The following is a 24,295-nucleotide window of genomic DNA, read 5'->3' on the forward strand; positions in this document are numbered from 1 at the left end:
CCAATACCAGAACAAAAAACCCCAACAGATAGACATCTATGTGAAACAACCTGTGACCTTACATGCAATCACAGGCACCAGGGTGACAGAGATAAAAAATAAACAGCAAGACAAAGTTCATCACAGTTCCCAAATGAAATAATTTATTCTGCATTTTCCAGCTTAGAAATAACATGCAACTGTTATGACCAAATTCCCCTCCATCCCTCATGGTCTTCCATCAGTTTTGAGATGGCACAACATTCAACTATATTCCCCAAAAAAATGATAGGTTGGAGCATTCTTAGGGTTAGTCACAGTTCTGGGACACAGGCTAAGTAATTTGCTGTATAGCAATAAAACATTTCACTTTATTTCCCCTCCGTAAGTTATCACTGATTACCATAGTGACAGGTTAATAACTACTTGGTGTCTCGAAGATGTAGGGCAAGATTCTCGACTGATGTAAATTAAACCACTCACATAAATTAAACTTATTATGTCAAGCCTCGTTATTATAAAAAAGAACAAATGTTAAAGCCCACCTTGGGTCTGATGCTGCTGCATTCAGTCAGCAAACTCTTGCAGTTCTTGTGGACATTCACTGCACAATCTGAAATGCACATACACAAAGTTTTAATTATTCTTCTTTCCTGTGTAGGGAAAGGAATAATGACACATAAAGGATCTTAATTTTGAAAGAGACGCAGAGTAAGCTCAGGTGTTGTGGCAAGCATCCTTATTGTGCATGTTCTGGTCTTGATTTTATACCAAACCCTCGAGTTTTTTCAGTAAGACTGAACAACTGAGTGCAATTCACACATGCAAGAACCAAGAGCCACTCTGGAATGCACGACCAGTTTTCTGCCCAACCTCCACTGAGTGGAGCACAGTTTTCCTCATCTTTGCAAAGGCCATTTCCATGTCTCTCCATTCAAAATTGATACCAGTCAAGAGGGCAGCAATTCTTCCGACTCCACAGGAATAGCTGCCTTTCTGCACGGACTATTGCTGGGAGCTGCAGTAACCACAGTAAATTAAAGATCAAAACACTCTCCAGAATCATCAGAGCATTACCAGCACCACAGCAGTACCACCCTTTCAGCTGCACAAAAGAATTGTTCCCAGATACAGGAGCGAAAGCAGTCCTCTCACTCAAAAGCCATAAAACTATGTATAATAAAATCAGTATAATAAAATCCAATCTCTGCTTTTTTCCCTTCTGATAACTACTTCTTGAAAAAACAGGAGGGGAACTGATAGTGCCAAATATTTTCTGCAGCCTTTCTGCCTATCTATAAAACAAGATCCTTCATAAAAAGCAAAGCAGGATACCAACAAGTCAGTAAAGGACACCAGGATTTGCCTTTTCCCAGACATGCGTGTTAAAAGAGAAATAGAACAAAACTGGAAAGATGAACACCATACCTGCTAGAGAAAAGCCACTTTATGTTTAAAGCACAGAGGAAAAACTATTCAAGGTTTCTTCAGAACCACCCCCGCCTGGCACCAGGACTGGGGATCTGCTTTAAGGCTCCTGGCTAACCTAGAGAGATGCTCACTTGTGTTTCCCATGATTTCAGCAAAAGCCTGAGAACAGGACCAAAATACTTACTTGGCTTTAAACACAAGTAAATTAATAAAGATATAAAAACAAGACTGAGAGAAAGACTGAGTGTACAGACCTGCCAGATGCCTACATGTTATACAACTTCCCCAAATGTGGGAAATGAAGTGCAGAGTTCTGCTCCCAAGTGCCTGCCACAAAAAAAATCCACAAAAACTGTCACCTCCCACAACTTCTCTTATTTGGGATATTCCTACCACTACCACACCCCATGCCACAAATCAAAAGGCACCGCATCTAATTTCAAATGTATGTGCCTCTGCAAATGCACGAGAAAAATGTATCAAAGTTATTCACTTATTAAAACTGTGTAGAGAACAACAAATGTATTCATTATTTCGGCAGCGATAAGGTCTCCACCTACCAAGAGGGAATGAAGAACTTGTTAAAAGATATGCCTCAACAACAAACAAGTAGTTGACAATGGAAATCCCTTTTCTCCTGAGACAAAGAGACAAACTGTAGGACAAAAATCACCACACAAAAGGAAATAGAGAAAATTCTCCATTACGTCAGGCTGGGTTGGCTTCAAGTCCTGCTCACAGATGGGTTCCCTTCAGGGAAGAACAGGCAGTCTGATGGATGCCCCATGTTCCTACAGCCACTGCCTTCCCACACGGTCCTGAAATCCACGTTAACTCATCTAGAATTCTGTCATGTAGTCATCCAGAAACATCAAACTTCAACTAGATATTCATATTCCCTGACATTTACGCATTTTTAGTGATTACATTCAGTAATTCTTTTCCTATCAATGATTAGTAGGACCAATTCCCACTTGAAAAGCTTGGGTTCTTTTTTAAGGTAACTGTAAAAGGGATCTCACTTAAAAATGTATTTCAATTTTAAAATCATGCCCTTGCTCTGTTAAAGAGAACAGCTTGTGGTGCTCTCAGTAGGTATTTTTCACTTAATCAGCTGACATATCTAATAGTGCTGTGTATGACTTCCCTACACTGCTGAAAGGTTCTTTACACAACACTGGAGAACATACTAGAAAACAGGAAAATGCTACAAAAAAGCCGCAGGAAACTGCAGCTGAATCCAAGGACCTGATTCTCCATGAGACAATTTTAAATGCATTTACTTAATGACTTCAAAGTGGCATTATTTTTGCCCACATAAGAGAAATCTGAAACCTGTCAGAAGACTGTTTTATAAGCATATTTCATTTTATAGAACATGCTCCAGCTTCCTCTATTCAACACACTTTTGCAGTGCTGAAGGAAGGACACTCTTATTCAGGATGAGAAGGAGCTTTTGAACACTAGTGACTGTGGTTTCCTTTCTATGCATGTAAGATTTCTGCATTTATTCTTATTATTCTGCATTCTTATTAAGCCTCTCTGAAAACGGTATCAGAGAACTGCAGGGGTCAGCAAAGAGAAGAATTAGGGACAGGGGACAGTAAAGAAGGGACAGGAATCTGCACACATGGAGGCTGATGTTTAAGAGCAGAGATACACATGAAGGGTTGTTGACAGGTGTGGAAAAATACCAGATTTCTATCTTTTCCAGCCATCCAGAGTAAAGCAGCATCAGTAAGCTCAAACTGACAAAGAAAATTATTTTTGCATTTACCATCGGTAGCATTTGGTCTTATTCAGATCAAGAATTTGGGAAGGTCCAAAAAAAAAAAAAAAAAAAAGGACAGTTCTGTCAGCAAGATCTTCCCAAACAGGAGAGGTACAGAAGATATTCCTGAGAAAGGCAGAGATAAAAACTCAGAGGGCTGCATCCAGGCTCTTCCTTGTCTTCTCCTCCCTCAATCACTCACTGAACAGCAAGAAGATTAATTTGGCAGGGGAAAAACAGACCCTCCAAAGGATTTCATCTTGATACAGACTATGCAGAAGGGCTGCAACTCTGGCCAGTGCTGAGAACACCAGACAAAGTGCCAACACACCAAAAAGGTCCAAGGATTTGGGTCACCTCAACTGGATGGGGACAGCAGCACCACTGCTACAGCTAAGGGTACCAGAGCAGCTGACCCACACAGACTGTGGAAACTGAGCAAACCCACCAGGGCTGTTCCTGGGGTTTAATCAGCAGGTTTGGAATTAAGGCTGAGAATTTTGGGAGCATCACATTATCCCAGATCTGCTTACTACAGGGACTGTCACTCCCTTGAAGCATTTTGCAGAGGCCTGTGCCAAAGATGACCTCATGAGTGACTAAAGCAAGGACCTCAACCAGCAAAGAAATATTTACGACTAAAAGGCTCATAAACATCAGAAAAGATCCTGTTCATGACTGAGGGTAATGAATTTACTATCTGGTATAAAAAAATCCTTCCCTTATTAATGAGATGTTTTCCCAATGGCTCACAGAAAGTAATTTACAACCTAGGAGCATTTTACTGGACAACATATTACAACACTCAAAAGCATCACCCTGTTCACAGTATGAGAGGGCAACAAACCTGGCTGGAAAGGGGCAGGCAAAGACATTTTTTCCCTCAGCTGGAATACCTTCCAGGGGATCAGACACTGCCAATGTCCTATAAATGTCTTTCAGAATTGGATTCCAGGACAAATCTATGACTCACCAGACATTATGAGCACTATGACCCTGACCTTTGGTCTGGAACGGTACTGCCCAATAAAATAACTCTTAAAAGGCCACTTGCAAACAACAACTAACAGACAAAAATGCTGTGATTAATCTAAAATTGAACTATTGACTTTCTTTATCTCAAGAATTTTTTTTGTTTATTTTTTAAATAACAGATTAAAAAAATACTTTAAGGCAGCTAAGTTCAAACAGGGACAGATTTTAACAGTGATTCTAATGATACAAGGAGTTCAAGAACTCTCTTCAGTACTAAGGATATATTCGCCACCTATGAAATCCAAGCAGCTGAAGAAAGCCAAGGACAAATTAGCTTCCTTGTAAAATTAATAATTTTAATATTTTTTCCTGTTTTCAACTGTCCTGTGCTTCAGGGATCAAAGAGAATCTCTTCCCTCCTTCCTCACCCTTACACCACAGGGAGGGAACTCCTCCCTCTTGAACTGACAAAGGAAACAACCCGCATATGAATGATTAACACAGAATATAAACTCTGCATTTATACAGAGATATACACAACACGATGGCCAAGAAACATTTCAAACCACCACAGCATTCCAGAAAAAGCAGAGTGCCTGTGATAAAACTTCTCAGAAAAGAGGAGGAGTTTCAGTGGAACACGAGGAAGTTTCTGTATCGGGTAAATCCAGGTCAGGTATCTTGAGGAACTTGGAGCAGATTTAACTTTGTCCTAGTGGCTCCAGTGGCTGGTGTTTACTTGTTTTCTCACTTGCCTAATTAGGCAGAGGCAGAAACCAAAAACTGGAAGGGTGCAGGGAGATGAGATATTCACATTCTGAAACAGAGACAATCCACGCCAGAGAGCAACAGCACTAAATTATCAAGTTTCAGCCTCCCTGTTAGAGCATTCCTCTTTGTCTCCAGAACAACCTAAAATTACTTACTCACTGTATCTGGTTTTATTGTCAAAATATCAGTTGGATGAAGCAAAAGAGGGGTTGTGTGATTCCGAACACTGCAAGTTCTGGCAGCCACGGGGCACAGAAACACATAAACAACTGATAGTTCTGGTTTTTAAACAATGCCAAGTAAAATCTGCATATTATCCTAAAAGAAACTGGAGTCTCAATTCAATTCTCTCACACTGAACCCTTCCCCCAGTCTACACTACAGAACTGAAGCAGCAACTATGACAATCATAAAAGGTATTTAAAATATTTCATAGGTAAACAGTAGGTGGAACTACAACACACAATGTCCGATGGCTCCTGTTTGAGAGCCATGTTCCGTGGGTTTCTTTTATTTCACCGTGCCAAAGAGAAACGATTACTTTTATAAATTTAAACAAAAAGTGCCAAATAAAAAAGCTTCCCATAAAACCCCCTTAAGAGGGGAGTGCAAAGGAACCAAGAAGCAGCCCTTTTTTCTCTCGGTGACACACCAAATCTTCAAACAATATTCAGAAATTAAGCTTATTTATTGGAGCAGCAACACCAAATATAATACCAGAAACATTCAGAAAGCTATTTGTTCGAATCACTGCCTGTTTCCCCGCTCCTCCTACAAAATCCATCACCACTCCCAGCTCCTGCTGGCGTTTCCTTTCAGCACACACAAGCTAAGCTGATATCATCACCCGCTCCTCTCCCCAAGGAGCCAGGGCCGTGGAATATTTAAAATGGGTCAGTCTTCGCAATTGTGGATAAGGGGAAGTTTTCACCATTTTTTTCCTAACGCATTTAAGGTCTTCTCACGCACATCCCACACTTTTCTCAGCACCAGTACATCCAATGTGTGTAAGAACGGAAAGGACGAGGTGCGGGATTTAATGATCACAAGGATGCTCAGACTCAAGCTGTGGCATAAAGAGAGCCGGTTTCATACAGGCTACAGCCGCTCGCCTCCCTACCGCACACAGCAACATTTTTCACTCCTTTGGTAGCCCTTAAAAGCGCTTTCTAATGTAAACACTGCATCTTTCAAGCTGCGTCCCGTCCTGCAGCTGAAGCCCCGAGCTGCAAAGGTCGGGACGGCTGTAAACCTGCGGGACTGGGGCAAAGCGAAGACCAACCCGCTGCCCCGGCCAAACGCCGGGACCCCGTGGAGCCCTCTGAGCCCCCGCTGCCCGCACAGGGACCGGGGCCGAGCGGTCCCCGCGCCGCGGGGAGGGGGTGCCGGTTCCCGGGGGCTCGCTAGGGCCGGGGGGGGAGCGGAGCCGGGGGCCGGCGGGCGCGCTGACAGCCCGGTCTCTTACCGGACTCCCCGGGGAGCCGCCGGTTCCCTCTCGGTCCCGGGAGCCGCCGCCACAGCAACAGGAAACGCCCCCGTGTCCCGGAAGGGAAAATAGGGACGAGGGTGCGCCTGCGCGCCGCGGCACGGCCGAGCCGGTCCTGGCCCCTTAGGGACGGCACAGGGACACTGTGAGCCCGTGCTTTCCTCTCAGGGACAGCACACGGACACCATTAGCCCGCGCTTTGCCGTCAGGGAGAGCGCACAAGCACACGCAGCCCGCACGTTCCGCTCAGGGAGGGCACACGGACACCATTAACCCGTGTTTTCCTCTCAGGGAGGGCACACGGACACCCTTAACCCGTGTTTTTCCCTCAGGGAGGGCACGAGCACCCATATCTTGCACTTTCCCCTCAAGGAGGGCACGCAGACATTCTTAGCCCATGTTTTCCCCTCAGGGAGGGCATGAGCATCCTTAGCCCACACGCTCCTCTCAAGGAAGGCACATAAACATCCTCAGCCTTTCAGGGATACCATGAGCACCTACAGCTCATGCCCACTCCCCAGGAAGAGCACACGGCCACCCTTAGCTTGCTCCTTCCTCGGGAAGAGCACACCCAGCCCTGACCCACGCTTTCCCCTCAGGGAGTGCACAAGCACCTTTCCCTTCAAGGAGGGCACATGGCCACCCCTAGCCTGCGTTTTCAGAAAGGGTACAACTACCCACAGCTTGTGCCTTCTGTGAGGGAGGGCACTCCTCAGGGTGGAGCGCATCCCTCCACGCCATCCCTTGGCCCACCTTGTTCCCCTCATGGAGGACACAGCCACTCCAGCTGCTCCTGCCTCTCAGAGAGGGCAGAGCCATCCAGAGCCATCACTTTCCCCTCAGAGAGGGCACGCGGTCCCTCTAGCCCCGCGCTTTCCATCAGGGAAAGCAGAGCCACCCACAACCCTCACTTTCCTTCAGGGAGGGCACATGGCCACTCATGGCCTGTTCCTTCCTCCTGCAGGGAGGGCACAGGGCCCCCAACACGCATGTCTCCCTCACGGAGGGCATGAGCATCCTCAGCCTGTGCTTCATTCTCAGGGAGGGCCCTACACAACCACACATTGTCTGCTCCTTCCTCTTGCAGGGAGGACATGGCCACCCATCACCTGCATTTTCTCTCAGGAAGGGCACAGGGCCTTGTCCCCCTCAGGGGGACAGAGCATGTCCCCCTCAGGGACAGCATGAGCATCCTCAGCCTGTGCTTTCCCCTCAGGGAGGACATGGACTGCACTTTTTCCTCAGGGAGGGCACATGGCTGCCCAGAACCCATGACTTCTCTGAGGGAGGACACATGGGCCCCCCAACCCCTGTTTTCCCCTCAGGGAGGGCACATGGCCACCCGTAGCCCATACTTTCCTCTCAGGGAGGGCACATGGTTCCTCCCAGACTGAAGAGGCCCCTAACAGATGAGATGTGGCACCCCAGTGACACCATCAGCATGGCACTTCATGTGTTTGCACAGTGCCTGGGACTTGAAATACATAATTTGTTACTAAAAGGCTGGTGGGATTTGCCATCCCAATGTGCTGGAGTGTTTACAAACACCCTGCCAAGGCAAGGCTGCAGTGCCTGGAGGGTTGGCAAGCGCTGGCTTTCCCTATCCACCCCTCAACAGTGAGTCCCTGCCCAGGCCTTTGTCGGTGACCCCTGCACAGACAAACGACGAGAGCAAAGGGGAATTATCTTCCCTAGCAGTAAATCCATGCACTGACCCCTAGAACCAAACTGCTTGCTGGAAAAAACACCTTTTCCTTGCCACCAATAAGGTTTGATGTACTAGCACTGGGTTGCTGGGGTACTTGGTGCAGGGAGGAAAACTGGGAAGAGCTAACCACCCAACCTCACCTCCCAATTTCACTCTGAGGATTTACAGTACTGATCAAAAGTTTGTCATATTTTAAATCACACATATCCTACTTGCTTGTTGAGCTTGAAAACACAACATACATGATTACAGAACAAACTTTCCTCTCAAAATCCACCCTGCAGCTTTCCCATGTTGCTTTGAAAGAACCTGCCACTGTCTGGGCTGGAAATGTGATGAAATCCTGCCGTGGGGCCAATGTGGTCTCTGATTTCCACACTGCCACCTGTTTAATCGATTTTATTTTTATCTTTGTCTCATAGTTGCAAGCTTTTTCAAAATGTTCACTTTTGTGCTGCTTCTCTACAGGACTGAGTACACTGAGATCCCAGTTGGGGATTGGGGCCTGTCAGCACTACAGAGAAATGATCATTAAATAAAGCAGTTTGGTGGCAAACAGCTGGATGTCACTTGGTGACTGATTAATCCTTAGGCACTTCAAACTTCGTGCTTTGCTGTAATATAAAAGTAAAGCGTTGCAGATTGCCCAACTGCAGCTGTCATGGAGAGAACGTGCTGTGCTTGTGCGGCCTCAGGGCATCGCCACAAAATCAGTGCAAAATCTGGCACAGCAGCCAGCTCCAAGACTCTGTAGCTTGGAGCTAAGGTTTGGATTGCAAAGAAGAGAAGAGCACCAACTGTCTAATCCTGTGTAATTCTGTAATAACAAAAGATTTCTTGCTGAATGTCTCAGGTTGATTACTGTCCTTATGCATTTGTCAGCCCAAATGTACAAGATCCTCATTTATCAGGGAATGGAAGAAGCAGCACTTGGAGATGTTCCAGATCAAGGTAGTACTGCCCAGATACAAAAAGAAAGTGAAAAGCAGAAAAGGAGAAGCACTGAGAGTAGGATGTACTTTGGTTTCCTTTTCTAAGCCCTCTCGAGCTGGCTGAGCCAGCTCTGTGTCAGGACACTCAGCTCAGCCAGTGTTTCCTCTGCAACCAGCGCTGCAGCCGCTTTTACATTTGCTCCATTGGCTCAGAACACCTTAACCCACAGCCTGACGCAGCTGCTCTGGTTTTGCCTCTGTTTATTTGGACTCCTGTCAGTAATAGTTTATTCCAAGTGGGACTCCCAGTCCATTTATCACTGTCATCATGTTACAGCAGCCAAACCTCCTTTTTCCCCCCCAAAACAGAAGATTTTTGGCAGCTGTGTCTCTCTCCAGAAATGCAGAGTTCCAGGTTGCCTGCTGTTTTTCAGATTTCTCAGGACTCTGTGTGGGCTATGAACAGAAATTTCAGGATAGAAAATCAAGTAATTCCTCCTTACCATAAGCCAAAACTATCCTTCACCTATTAGCTTATTGGTACTGCACTGGGAATCCAAAAGCAAAACCATGCAGGTGCAAGAGCTGAATGAGAGGTGAATTTCATACCAAATTTCAGGTCTAAACCAAAAGCTATTCTGGCCTCATCTTGGCCACGGGTGGAGGATGTTTGCCTGACAAACTGTGAAAATCCGTGTCCTCTCCCTTACTCATTGTGAGAAAGGAAATGGTTCTCCAAACCTCTTTCACAACATGCCTTAAATAAATCCTGGAGACCAATTGTTACAGCAACCAGTTAGAGATCAGCCAGTGCACTGAAGCAGCCAGCAAGGGTCAGCCTAGGACAGGTGGACAGTCCAGCACAGCCTGTATTGTTCAGGAAGATTCATTAAAATGAGCACCTTCTCTCAAAGGAGTTTGTCTGAAGCTTGCCAAATTTTAGTTGCAGCTATCAGTTTCCTTGGGAGAGGATGGTCAATCTGACACCCCTGTGGGGGCTTGGGCTCTGTCTTTCTCATGAAGTAATGGCAACTGACTGTCAGCTAAAGATGTAGAAGACCCACCTCTACCCCAGTGCTCAAGCTCAAGGGAAGCAATCCTCCTTCCATCTGTATTCCACAGCATATCCCTGGCTCGCCTCCATGGCACAGCCTGCTTGGAGAGCTCTCCTCCTGTCAGGGCTTCCCTGGGACTCATCTAACTCTTGTTGCATAAACTCTGGAAGCATGTTTATAAGAGAGGATTAATTTAGGCACAGAACCTTCTCTACCCGTGATAGCAAAGGCTCAAGAGGAGCTTTCTCATTTCCAGGTGAACAATAAACCTAGAGACTCACAGCTCATAGTTTACATAACAGCAGAGTTTGGGTGGCCGCTGTTGTTGAGATGACTGCAATCATTCCTCTTTGTTTTTCATCCCTGCCAGGCTCCTAACTGCACATCTGTGAGCTTCAGAGACTCTCCTGCATCTCTACCCTCGACACACAGCACAGCCTCCTCCCCTGGGAGACTCTGTGTTGTGTGGGGTGAGGATAGATGGGAGGAATCAGTGGGAGAGAGAAAGGAGTTAGAGTGTACCAGGCTATCCGAGCTGCCCACTTTCTCCACAGCTCACACCGTTTCTAGCAGAACACTGGGTTTTTGTTCTGACTTAAATGCAGAATTCCTCCTGCTGTTAGTGTCTCTAATAAGAAAGCTTTTGCTCATCTAGCTCACCACAGCCATGGAAGTCACCGGACTTTTTGTGTCTACAGTGAAAAAACCTCAGGCTTGTAATCATTCCCCCATCCTTCCTCCCCCTCCAGCTTATCCCCTTCTTTAACCACCATCTTTTCCTGTGTTTTCCACGAGCCCGTTTTTCCTTGGACCACGTGGTGGTGCTGCAGTTAAAAATACCACGGAGACAACAACAGCAACAGCAGCACCTGACCAGCGGTGGGCCGAGGGCTGGCTGGGGGCCAAGGCGTAGGGATAGTCAAATGCGAGCTCATGAGGAGAAAACAAGAGGCGCAGCCAAATGTCCTCACATCCTGGCAGCAGCCACGGCTCAGACTGAGCCTGACAGAGCTGCTCACACTTCTGAAAAGTAGGCCTGCTGCCCCGGCTTCCCGGTGGCCCCGGAGCTTGCTGTTCCAGAGCTCTATCATGGACTAGTCAGGAGACCACACACTGCTCCGAGCTGCAGTAATGGGAGCTGCTGATATCAACTACCAGCTCAGCAGCAGCTTGCAAAGGTTTCAGCCCAGCATCATCCAAATATAGACACTCTCAGGCTGTCAGCTGTCTCACCACAAGTCCCAGCCCAGCTCTCACCACAGGCAGGCCATTAATTGTAATGGACATCTCAGAACCCTGCCCAATTGTTCAACCTCAGTTCAAGCCACTGCAAACAGAGCATTATAAAACAAGCTGTGCTGCTCTGCCACCTGCGTTAGCCTGGGCAGCCAAGAGCCAAAGGAGATGTCACAGAGTCCCAAACACAAACCAGTACCTCAACCACCTTGGAGTTTTTCTCCTGAATGTTCACAAGACAGAACACAGATTCCTCATGGAAGGGCTGGGAAACAAGGTGAAAGTTACTATAACTCCTGTCCAATCCCTGTGTATTTATGATGGACAAGCCATGCTGAGCCACACTCTCATTTCAACAGCTAGCTTCAACTCCAAATCACAGATCTCCATACGATTGTCCAGGGGAGAATCACTCACAGTAACAATGCCCTCAGAGTTCCCAAGACCATACAGAGCATGGCTCCACGCTCATGGGGATCAAGGACTGTCTGTATCCTTCCAGGTTAAGGTATTTCTGTAAAGCAGTGTGCAGGACTGCAAACAGAGCCTCTGGCTGGGAGGTTCCTTACACAGGAATGACAAGGCCCAACTCTGCTTCCTGCCGTAGTATTTAGGTTCTCTCTAAATATCCACAAAGCTCTTATTCAGCTCCCTGCTTCCTACATTTTGCTGTGGTGCCTGAAAAATGCTCACTAATAGCCAGGTCTGTGCCCCTTTTCAATTTCCCTCCAGCTTCCCTGAAGGGAAATTATATTTCTCACCACACATGTCCGAGGGCAGTCAGTCCCATTATGCCCCAGAAAGGTTTTACTGACCTTAAGAGCCTCTGAGAGATGCTCACTGGAGAGCAAGAATTGCTTGAGGGCACAGGGTGGAGAAAGAGAGCAATCCTTTCGTTTCCAGAAAATTTTCTCTGCCCACAGACAATCCCTTGGGAATTAAAATGTTCTTCAGTGCCCTGAGTACCTGCCCCAAAGAGGAGGGACAGGGTTGTCAGCCAAAGCCATGCCACAGTGGATGCAGTGGGAGCACAGAGGCCCACGCATGCTGGCACTACTTAGAGCTGAAAAGCAACAGTCTCACCCATGCAGGTTCTGGGAGGCAAGATTTGACTTTTTGTTAGTTAATAAAGTTTTGGATGCTCTAGAAATCCCTGTGCCCGTGCATAGGGCAGATGCTGAGCTGAAACATCACTGCAGTTGTGAAAAACAACCTGAAAGATCCAGCTACACTCAAGCAGTTGGGGTATTTGTTCAGGCAAAGCAGAACTTCATAATAATAAAAAAAAATAATAAAAGAGAAGTTGACCTAGAACCCTCCTTGGGGGAAAGGGGCAGGAAATGGTCAAGTGGCCAAAGAAAATGAGGATAAATTATTGCCAGGCATGATTCAGAGATCATTTAGACTATTTGGAGAAACAACCAAGCCAGGCCAAGCAGGGTGGTGGGGTAGAGTCGAGCCAGGCAGAGAAGTGAAGCAATCCAGGGGGCTGGTTTAGGCAGGAGAACGGCCTGGGCTGGAGGGCAGGCAGGGAGCACAGGCTGGGGCAGAGCCAGGCAGTGACAGCCATACTCACTCAGGCACTGCAGACCACTTTTATTCCCAAGAGGTTTGGCACACAGTGAGCAGCTGGTGCAACTGGAGAAAACCCCTGGCACGAGCTGGTGCCCATTGATATCTTTACACCTCTCTTTTGTCTCCTTTGCCTCTTTCTCCTTCTCTCTCTCCTTGGGCTGATCTTTGTTCTTACCCTGGAAGGAGAGAAGAACACAGCTCAATCACAGGCCCACACGTTCCTTTCCCCACTGGTACAAACGAGCAGAAAGGTGGTGGGCAGCAGGTACAGTGGGATGGCAATGCTTTTCCCAAAAGCCTTCCCAAGGCTTGGGCCAGTCCCTCTAGTCTAAGTCTATTTGTGATGAAGGGCAGGACACACTTGGCTGTCCCTCTGCAAGCTCCTCCTGCCATGAAGAGTGATCCAGGCAATCACCCAGCCAAGGCACTCCTCTTGCTATGCACAGTGCCAAGGCAGCATAAGAGCATCCAGAACATGCCCTGGAGCAAGGTGGGCTGGAATTCAGGGATCCATGCACTCAGTTCCATGCACTACCACTACTTTAGGGGTCACAGTGCATCTGCTGACCAACATAGAGGCCTCAGCCATCCAAAAGCAATCCAGCTAACTGTTCACTACGGTCAGACTGCCTTTTCTACTTGACGAATTTAACAATTCCTTCCACAAATTCAACATCTCTCTCTCACCTTATCTTTCTGCCAGGATCCGGTGACTCGGCTCCGCAGGGAACTCAGACGTCGCATCACCTTTGTGCCTTTCTCTGCTTTATCGCTCTTCCCACTGTCCTCGTTTCTGAAAGGAGACCAAAACATCTTAAAAAGGGGGAAATTCACTGACCAAGCCCATCTTAGGGAGATCACTGATGAAGTTCATTGAAGCATTACTTTAGGACCCCAAGTGTGAGCTTTCCATCTTCTGGAGGATCTGTTTTGGCCATGTCATTTATTAATGAGACACTTGCAAATAAGGAGCTGAACTTTCAGACTATGTGTGCAAGTTTTATTCAGTGCCACACCCCTGGCTGAACCCCTGCAGATACCAGTGTCCTGCACACAGGATTAGCAGGGCAGTAGAGCTTCGATGGAGTGGGACTCAAAATCAGTCTGCTCTCAGAACACAAAGGGTGTGTCACCTGCTGTCTCACTTACTCATTAGACAGGAACTCAAACCAAGTGAGGTTCTGCTGGGAAGAATCGCTGCCTTCTTGCACACAAGCTCTCTGCTTCACCCTGGGCAGGGAAAAGGCATCAGACACAGCAAAGAACACATGAGCAGAACTTCTGGGTCAGCTGAAACTCATCTTCTAGATGGGGCAGGAACACTTTTAGAGTTACTGAGGAGGTACGTGAAATGCCCCTTCTCCTTGCAATTCTACCCTGGTTTCACTGGAATAAATCAGTGATTCTGATACCCTGGGGATTTGCCCCTCAAGGGACCAAGAGTCCTTTACCAGCTGGGTCTTAGGCAGACCTGTGACCTGCCCACACATCCCTCTCCCAGACACACTTACCCATGGTAATGTTTCAGCTCCTGAAGTACCTTCTGGACAATTAACCTACCAAGGATGGGGCAAGAGAAAGGCAAGGGATTAGAAAATATCATTGCACAGACATTCTGCCCCACACAAAGCCTCAGGCACTGGTTTATGACCAGCTGCTCAGCTATGCCCCAGCAGGGAGTGGGATCTCCTTTGCTGTTGCCCAGTAGCTCAGATACACTCAAAAAAATCTCCTGCATCTCAAACCAGCCAGGACTGACAATACCTACACATGGTCTGGGGACACGTGGTCCTTCTCCAGCATCTCCAGAGCAGGGGGTTCAACACCTGGAACACAAAACTCTCTCAGCAGGGATTCTGGTTTGCCTTTGCAGAGCACCAATCTATGCAACTGGACCCTGTTAATCTTGCTGGGCTCCCACTCTGTCTTGATTGGTAAGGAAGAAATTTCAGGAGCAGTTAGGGAGGGAGAAATGCTCCACATTTCTGTGAGGGAAGCAAAGGCTGCATCACTTTCTGTGTTACCCCTCCCCTCCACAGTCTGTATTATATTTGCTGCTGAGGGTCCTGCTCTCAGTAGGGTAGGAGCTGGTACCACCCCAGAGCCCTGCCCCATGACAGCCAGCCTCCCCTCTGCTTCCCAGGCTCTGAAACCTGTACATTTTGCTCCATGGCAATCCTCACGGCTGGGACTTGAGTAGGGAGTGACCAATGCACCAGCCACAGGGAGGTTATGTGGCAGTGTGTCACTGGGGATGGGCATGTCTGAGCTGAGACTGCACTGCTAGCCAGGGCCAGACTCACAGCCAGCTTGGCTTTGTACTTCAGGAGCTCTTGGGACCATGCAGAAGGGAAAGCAGAGGCTGTCCACACTTCTGGAAGCTACGGCTCCTGTTTTTTATCTTCTTAATCACACCTTGAACCCATTTAATGGCATAGAGTCTATACCAACCTTCCACAGCTGGAAGAGAAGTGTTGAAACTGTGAGGTATCTGGGGGGAGGCAATGGTCTCACAGGCTGATGGGACAGACTTGGACCTCAATCTCTTTTCACTGCTGACACATTTCTGGAGAAGTAAAAAGTCACAGAAATCATTGGTGCTTTGTGCACCAAGGAAGCCTCCATCGCAGGTGATTGCTCACCCTTTCCCTCTTGTTTTGGCAGGGTTATGATGCAGGACACCATTAGGCCCAGCTGTTTGTTGGCTCCAGGAAGGCTGGAGTAAGTGGCAGTCATGCCTGAAACCTTCTTAGGCACTTCTCGCTTTTACTGGACATGTAGCACCGTGATGCAATTGTCCTTTTAATATTAATTGAGTCTAAAGGTATTCCCCAGAGCAAAGCAGTGTGTGAGGGAGTGTGACACTGCTGTCTTCAACTACCTGACAGAGGATTAGAGAGAAGATAGGGCCAGACTCTTCTTAGAGCTGCAGTAACAGGACAAGAGGCAACAGGCACAGGTTGCACAAGGGAAATTCCAGCTAAATATATAGGAAAAGAGGGCTGTACTACAGGCAGCTCCCAGGGCCTTTATCCCACAAGATGGGGCAGTTTATCTGAGAAAGCCCATCCTTGCTGAGATTCCTGCAGACCTCCTGGTTCCACACTGGCATTGAAGGAGTCCAGCCTGCAGCTGACACTGCTTTTGCAGTTAGCCCTGCTGTCCCCGTGCACAGCGCTCCCCACTCACCACCTGCTGCAAGCCGGGGCTGGCCACAAGGTCTGGGCGCAGTGGCTCTATCTCCACTTTGATCACTGTGCCACCCTGACTGCTGCTCCAGGCTCCCAGTTCCCCTTTGGGCAGCTGAAGGGACACGTGAGGCTGGAGGCAGGACTGGCTCCTCTTCTCCACATCGTCCTGCTCTGGGTCACTGCCCAGCTCTGTGACATCCAGGCTGAACCTAATCAGGGGAGAGGAACAAGCCAGTTGAGCAGACCTGACCCAGTGTGCCCGGCATGGCACAGCCCCTGCAATGTCCTTGGCTGGGTGGTCCTAGAGAGCTCATGCAACTGGGCCAAGGAGGCTCACCAGAGCAGGCACGTGGGAAAGGAAATGACAGGAAGCGTCAGCCTGGACACCAAGTCCTGAGCCTGTTAAGAACAACTTCTTCTCTGGCTGCCACCAGTGGGTCCCCAGCTCCTTGGTCACCCGGGATGTTTAGTGCTGGACGGCTCACACTGATCTCTTAGCAACCCCTGAGACTGTGCAGCCACCCTGGCAGCAGCCTGTCCTGCCTGCCCTGGAGCTGCTGCCCTGTCAGCTGCCATCCAGAAAAGTCCCTCTGGGCATTTAGAAGTGGCAGATGATGTTTATCACATCACCACTGTGGCATCATGCCATAAATCCTGCTCCCACCAGGGCCCAGCTTTGAGGAAGGAAAAAAATTATTTTCTGGGAAATGAGGGGTGGACCAGCTCCCTCAGTGCCCCACAGTGTCCTGCCCACCAAGTGCTGTTGTAGTGACAACAACACAGAAGCAAAATGATGGATAAAGCTCAGTGGAAAATCTTAGTCTCTACATGGGTTCTGTCTGCAGATCACTGTCACTTCATTCCTGCTGCCACAGGCAGGCTTCAGGAAGCGTTTGCTTAGGGAACAGTGGGGTGTATTCCCCTTCCCTGGCCTCCTGCTCACATGTGCTTCATCACCCAGCGAGGGGACAGAACGTGTCCCTGACACCAACAGCCACTCCATGCCACTGTTACTCATGTGCCTGTTACAGCATAAACTGTGAATGATCCATGGCACATGGGACAACAATAGGTCTGAGAACCAAAGTCTGAGCTTGATAAAGAACTGCCAAGATTTCAGGCTGAGATAATTTTAGGGTACCATATAAGGAGGAGAGATAAAAATAGTCCTTGCTGGCTTGCACCTAAATCCCAGTCAGCTGGGAGATCAATACATTTGTCAGCAGGGAAAGCATTCATGGAGGAACCTGGAGCTCAAGGCATTCATGTGGCAGGAGCAGAGGATGGCAGGAATGCCAGGCCTAACTCTGCTCCCAGCCAGAGCTCAGCATCATGCTACAAATGCAACCTCCTCTGCAGCCACATGGAGGGCAGAGGGTTGGAGGACAGCACAGTGCTTTCAGGCACAGGCCCTACCACACCAACTCACAGACAAGAAGAAAAAGGATTTGACAGAGCTCTCTTAATCCCTCTTTGATGGGAAAAATTCCCTTTGAGCCAGAGGATGGAGGTCATCGGGGCAACTGATGCTGTTCAAGATTCCTTCCAGACAGAAATGAGAGATCCTCTTCCCAGCCCCAACAGCAGGAAAAGAGGGTCTTCCTACTTCCAAGGAGACATTAAAGCCTCTTGCTGCCCTAGCACTTCCCCTTCCACATCCCACCTAACATGAGTGGTGGGTGTCCAGCTGCTCTGGCAGATGCTGACAGGCAAGGGAGACCACCCAGCAGCAGCTGGAGCTGCGGGCAGTGTGATGTCTCCAGCCTCACACCTCCATTGCATTGTGTACATCAAATATCACTCACAGTCCCTCCGTACCTGCGCCTGCAGTCCACGGGTGACAGAGGGCTCTCCCAGCTGTGCCTCCGGGACGTGGACATAGATCTCACCAGCGTGGGGAAGGAATCCTGGGCCTCCTGCATGTCCAGCTCATTGTCTGTCTCTGCAGGATGCTCAGAAGTGCTGGTACCATCACCTGGCACCGCTGCACAGGAGCACAGGTGGCCTTTGTTCAGAAAACGACAGTCGGCCAAGCAGGAAATGGGATTGGAAAAAGCAACATCCACAGACAGTTTGCTCAGAGCCCTTGGTCTCTCTTCCAATGAGCGAAGGGCAGACCCAGTCTGGGTTCCTTGTTCTGGCTGTGCTGCTGTGTCTGGCACTGTTCTGGCAGTCGGCAGGCTCAGGAGTCCCAGATCTTTGTAATACTCTGTGCCATGGAGAGCAGAGTCTGAGAGGAGATCCTCCGTGCTGCCCTGCAAGTCTGCTGCTGGGACATCCAGCTCTGTGGAAGATGAGTCCTCCTGCAAAGGCAGCACAAATCCTGCCTGAGAGCCTCGCACCAGTCCTGCAAAGGGGACACCTCCTGTGCAGATCTTGGGATGCAGAGCAGGGCCAGACTTTCTAATAGTCACTCTCCCCTACTGCCCCTCACAGCCAGACTTGCCCCAGCCCCACCACCTCAGGGTCCCTCTGTGCCTTATTCCCCCCAACACCAATACAAAGCACATAGATACGATTTTTCCCAGCAGCAGAAGCAATATAACGTTGTATTCCTTCACAGTCTGGATCAGTATCCCTCTCCCCATTCCTATTCCACCACAAACCTCTCTGGATATGGTTCTGACCACCCAGTTTGCTGCCCCTGGCCTCTGCCTTGCATGGTGGTAGCAGCAGGAAAGAGGACACTTGCCTTTTCTTCAGCCATGCTGGTGCAGAAGGAATCATCCTCAGTGATCAGGGATGGGAGGAAGCTTTTGGGGGTGGGATACTCCAAGGCAGGGCTGTGGTGGTCAGTGAATTCCTGTAAGCACGGCTTGCAGTCGGACCCTGCAAGACAGAGAAGGTCTCAGCAGGTAACCAGACATCTGTGAGGGATGGAAAACCAGCTGCACACCCACAGGTGACATCAGGCAGCGCTGAAGTGCTTCATGTGCCCTCTGCTCCTTCACAGACAGTCAGTGCTGGGCAATCTCCAGACCACAGCAGTCTTGATCCTGGTGCAGGGATTTCCTGGCAGCAGAAACCTCACCCCTGCAGCATGTGGAAGGGGACAAACCAGGCTTGCACTGTCCCAGCCAGACCCTCATAAGGTGTCCTATGCTGCAGAGGCTTTTTCCCACAGTAAAAGAATTAAGCGTATTTTGATATCTGTTACTGACATTATGGACATTTAAATCAGAAGTCTAGGAATAAAAATACTGGCAGTGATTTTATTTTCATCCCTAAGGAATAAAGGATGCCTGGGTGGGTAATAAAGGATATTGGGAGGCAAACTGGAGATATATTAGTGGCTCCAGGCAACACAGAATATGCAGAGCACTACTGGGAGCACATAATTCTCCTGGTTCCAGACCACTCCTGTGGATTCTCCCCAGACAGGAGTGTGAACCTGAGTGTATGTACACCATCTGATAACTCATTGAGAAACAAAACCAAGGTCTGGATGTGTTTTGTGATACAATAGCTGGTCCAGCTGACTGAAGCACATTCCTATGGAGCGAGACACTGTGTAAACCTTAGCCACAATCCCTGAACCATCTCATGACTCACGGAGGCTTTTTATTCCTTCGAGACACACACAGCTGAGGCAAAGGAAAAAAGCCAGGCTGTTGGCTGAAGCACCGTGGTGGATCTCTGAAGATGCAGAGAACAACAGCAAGACTGTAAGCAGCCATATCTATGCAATGGGAAAAACCAGCAGGAAACTGCTAGAAACCCATCACACTCTGGGAAAGCCAAGCATAAAAACATTAATATGAGGAAGACATTGTTAAAAAACACACTCTTGGAAAGTTTGCGTCCTGCTGTGGGTTATAAAGCTACACAATTCAGCCAGGAATTGCCTGGTGCCAACTAGAAAAAAGCAGCAAACGTGAGGGAGAGTTTGGAGGTTTGTTCCTTGGATCCCACTGCATGCTGTAGATGCCAGATTTTCTGTTTTAAGGAGCAATTGGTGTGTTCAAATGTCTGGGATGGTTTCAAGTGAAGGACTATAAATAATATAGAAAGAAAACACTTCTGAAGGCATTATTTTAATTAAGGGGTTTCTAGCTACAAGACCAAGGAAAATTTGAAGCAGGCCTTCTAGCAAGGCTGTAAAATTTACTTCACACGACGTTTTTAATGAACAGAACAATTCTTGCCCAGGATGTCCCTGAGCCACATCTGCAACTGGCAGAGATTTAGTGAGCTATTAAACATCACCTTTTGCTTTCCTCAGTGCACCTGGATTCAGCTTGCAATCAAAAATCAGCATGATGAAGTGAATACACCCTTGAACCAGCCCAGGTTTTGGCATGAGCTTGTAGGAAACAGCAGCCAAAGCTCTCAGCAGGCAGTGAAAGCCATTCAACCCCCCAAACAGGCTGGAATGAAAGCTAAGGTACAATGGACCCAGGGGCAGCAACCAGGATGTGGGGAGCATCCCAGGGAGACCAGGACAAATGGTGCTTCCCCTCATACCGGTCCAAGGAAGGAAGGAAGGAAAAGGAGATTCCCTGCTCTTGCCATCCCTTGAGCAGCGAACTACCCACAAGGAAGGCAGCAAAGCCCTGGGAGGAAGCAAGAGCTGACAAGGGCTGTGGCCTGACAGAGGCCAGGGCCCTGGCCTGAAGGTTTAACTAAAACAAGGAGTTTTTTCTCCCAAGCAGCATCCAGTCATCCCGCCAAGGCTACTCTGGGCCTGCACCAGGCTCCATGCAGCCCTAAAGTGCATCCCTGGAACAGAGTCAGCTCCTCGGAGGCCTGGAAAATATTCCCTGTGCTGTGCCTGTGCCATGCAGGGCTCAGGATTTGGCCAAGGCATGGGCTGCAGTCAACAGACCCCATCCAGACCCACCAAAGGACTTAAATCCTCCTCGGAGGCTTCAGACACTCGGTTCAACAGGCGATAAATCAGAGCTCGGGGTCGAGGCAGCGGCACACGGCGCACACGGCGGCAGCCTTGGGGACACCATTTTAGGCAATGTGTGAGCACCAGCCACGGCAGTGCCAGGCTCCCACTGCAGAGGCTGGGCTGGCACCGAGCAGGCGCTTGGGCGAGGGGGTGACAGAGGGGCTCACAGGGAAAATACACCTTCGGCATCAGGTTGTGGGATGATGGGCAAGGAAGGACCAGCGTGGAGCTCACATAGGAAAGAGGCAGGTCTGGGGGGCTGTGAACATCCCTGTATCAATGATCAAGGTGGTCACCAATGTGTCAGCAAGTGTGGCAAAATCTGGAGCCCCTTGTGTCCCGCACTCTGCCTGTTTGGAAGGACCCAGCCTCCAGCATGGTGGCAAGGGGACAGGGAATCTCGGCCCCCCCAGGCTCTGGCAGACAGCAGCAGTCACCTTTCCTCAGCTGAAGCTGGAGATGGGATAACAAAATGACACTTTCAAGAACAAATGCTGTTTGCTTTAGGAGAACATTAAGCAGATTAGGTATTGCCATTGCTTAATTCGTCTCTGGCTGGAAACCATAAAAGGTTATTGCTGCAGGGAGCAGCCTCCTCAGAGGAATTCCCGGGGCAGAGCTGGGGAGGAAGCATCGCTGGCTGGGCTGGGATGGTTCCTGCACTTTGCCAGAGCTTCCCACGGGTGAAACATGATGACTCCAGGCTGCTGCGTGGGGAGGAAGGAAGCAGTAACAGGCATCCACAGCATGTGACAGTCTGGGATGGTCTCAGGGGGTTTGATGCTGTGGGGACAGCGGGATCAGCTGGCTGACCTGCTCTGCCTCAAGGAAGAAGGCTTCATGCTGCTGCAGCTGTGCCCAAGGCCACTGGGATCCCAACAGAGATTTTCGTAATTCCAATTCAGACCTCCACTCAAACCCTCCCTCCTGTAAGTGGCTCTGCTGGTTTCTGTGGGACAGGCCGGTCACTGGAGCTGCACCCACAGGTGTCACAGCAGGTGACAGCACCAGAGCAGCCAGCACTGGAACAAGCCCTGCCAGCAGTGTCCCTTCCTCACCTGCCTGTCCCTTGGCTTGGTGCAGGATGCTGCATGTCCCCGAGTGACCCTGGAGTCAGACTGGCGCTGGGAGGGGACATGTCAGAGGAAAACAGGGATGTGAGCTCTGGCCACACCAGTCACATCCTCGACATCAAACCCTGTCTGCATTCCCATCGGGGAAAGGCCACACCAAACGTGGCAGGACAAAGGCACTGGGCAGTTCTGCTCCATGAAACAATCCCAGGAGGAAGGAAAGACAAGCATGTCTGGGCATTTCCCAGCAGTCAGGGATAGAGACTGTTGGGAAACCATGGAGAGCATCACGGACAAGAAACAAAAATGATTCCATCTTCCCTTGATCCACCCCTGCTCTGCCTGCCCCGCACCAGCTGCCCTTCACATATCCTGTTGCAGGGTGTCCAGAGCTATAGGGAAAAACCTCTGGAAAGCAAGTGTTGAACTCCCTGTGCCAAGATCAGCTGAAGTGCAGTCCCTCGCCTGGCGTGGGCCCCTCGTGGCCAGCACTGGCAGCGGTGGGGATTGGCTGTGGGCAGGAGCAGGGGAAGATAAGCTGTCCCACACTGTAACACACTGTACAGAGCTGCTGCCTTATCACCGCGCCTGGGGCTGGGCTCTTGGGCACAGAGGGCAGAGGAGCAGGGAGCCAGGACTGTTCTCTGCTGTCTCTCAGCTGAAGGGTCTCAGCAGGGCTCAGGGGGCTTTGCAGCCCCTCTGAGTCCCTCCAAGTCTCTGTGCAGGTTCCTGCAGTGGCTCTGCAGGGCTCTGCAGGGTTTGTCCCACGTGGACCAGCGAGTACCACACTACAGAACATCAGCGTGAGAGGGGGGCTGAGTGAGACCTGAGCATTTTGTGCCCAAGCACAACAGGACAAACTGCTCTGCAAGCACCTGCTGAAGGGAGCTGGCTGTACCCAGGCCCTCTCCAAAGCAGTCAGTGCTTGGGAGCACCGTGAGGCTGATTCATTCCTTAGAGAAATCAGCCCACCTGTGCCTTCCCAGCGAGCCCATAACCCCCCAGCAGGCATGGCACTGGGGAGGCTGGAGTGGGGTGTCCAGCTGGGGCTTGGGGGAGCTGCTTGGGGCTCACCACACATCAGAGCCTGCAGGACTCTGCCTCCTGCTCTGAATTAACCTTCCCTCAACTGTTCAGTTTGGATCTTGGTCTCCTGCACATCCACTCCAGAAGAGAACTGGGAGTGGGTGGGGAATAATGAAGGAGAAAGAGTAGCAGGAGCCCTGGTGCTGCAGGAAAAGGCACCCAAAAGCATCAGCCTGAAGGTAGTGTTTGCTCACAAGGACACAAGCAGTGTCTGGCTCCTCCTGGACTGCAAATGTCCTGCTTCCCAGGGCTCTCACTTCCCTCTTTCCAAGTCACGGCACCGCATGCAGAAATGAGGCCACTTCACACCAATTGCTGCCATTTCCCACCCCTGCTGCTGGACAAAGTGAAGCCCAGCCAGGGCCACCCAAACTGCCAGGGCTCTGGGCATGGGGGCTCTGCTCGTCAGCCTTCACTGAAAGACCGGAGGAATCTTTTCCCCCACATCTCCTCAAACACCAAACTCTGGCCAGGCAGCATGCAGAGACAGCTGTCTGCAAGCACCGGGACCTCCAGCTCACTGCCAGCCACGAAACAAACTTATTACAAAACCAGAAGGCTGATATTTAACCCATTACCCAGCTCCTGGAGGCAATTATGTGCCTTGAAAAGAAGATTAAATGGAAGGAAAAGCGTTAACCACCATTAAGGCAGTGTCCCCTGCAGGGAGGAGCGGGGGGCACCTCGGAACAAGCTCTGCCTGGGGCCCCTGGGGTTCTTTGGTACCTGCTCAGTCCAGGACAGGCTGTCCCTGCCACAACCCAGCTCCCGCCACACACTCAGCCCCCTGTCCCCACAGGCCATTACCTCGCTTAAAGGACCATCTCTTCTTCCAGCGCTTGGAAAACGATGGCCAGGAGTGGTTGAGCAGCGAGTCTGACATTTGGGAGCCCCGTGCAAGGTACGACCCCGAGCAGGAGACGCCGGCACGGAGCACGGCAGAGCTCAGCGCGCTCTAAGGCAGCGCTGCAGGCTGCAGCCCAGGGGCTGCCAAGGGGGGAGTGGAGAAGCCAAGTGTTTTGTCAGAAGTATCAGCTGATGGAAGCTGTAGCCAGAGAGAAATTCCTGGTCCCTGGCGTTCCCACCTGTGTGACAGGTCAGTGACTTCCTACAGCTGGACCTGAGGATT

At 49.6% G+C, this 24,295-nt stretch overlaps 1 protein-coding gene across 1 annotated transcript in view; it reads right to left on the minus strand.

The window, feature by feature from the left end:
* Positions 1–24,049, minus strand: part of ARHGEF18 (Rho/Rac guanine nucleotide exchange factor 18) — a gene marked incomplete at its 5' end in the record, with an annotated part of 48,767 nt that extends 24,718 nt beyond the window's left edge. The window contains 11 exons of the mRNA XM_082298060.1: positions 525–592; positions 12,921–13,095; positions 13,607–13,712; positions 14,069–14,149; positions 14,431–14,475; positions 14,688–14,745; positions 15,371–15,485; positions 16,109–16,319; positions 17,929–18,413; positions 18,803–18,939; positions 23,974–24,049. Of these exons, the coding sequence (XP_082154186.1) occupies positions 525–592; positions 12,921–13,095; positions 13,607–13,712; positions 14,069–14,149; positions 14,431–14,475; positions 14,688–14,745; positions 15,371–15,485; positions 16,109–16,319; positions 17,929–18,413; positions 18,803–18,939; positions 23,974–24,049 (1,557 nt within the window). The remainder of the gene's footprint in view (positions 1–524; positions 593–12,920; positions 13,096–13,606; positions 13,713–14,068; positions 14,150–14,430; positions 14,476–14,687; positions 14,746–15,370; positions 15,486–16,108; positions 16,320–17,928; positions 18,414–18,802; positions 18,940–23,973) is intronic.
* Between the last annotated feature and the right edge of the window lie 246 nt (positions 24,050–24,295).

The sequence above is a fragment of the Coloeus monedula genome (assembly GCF_965178545.1).
Source record: "Coloeus monedula genome assembly, chromosome: 27".
Taxonomy (NCBI): domain Eukaryota; kingdom Metazoa; phylum Chordata; class Aves; order Passeriformes; family Corvidae; genus Coloeus; species Coloeus monedula.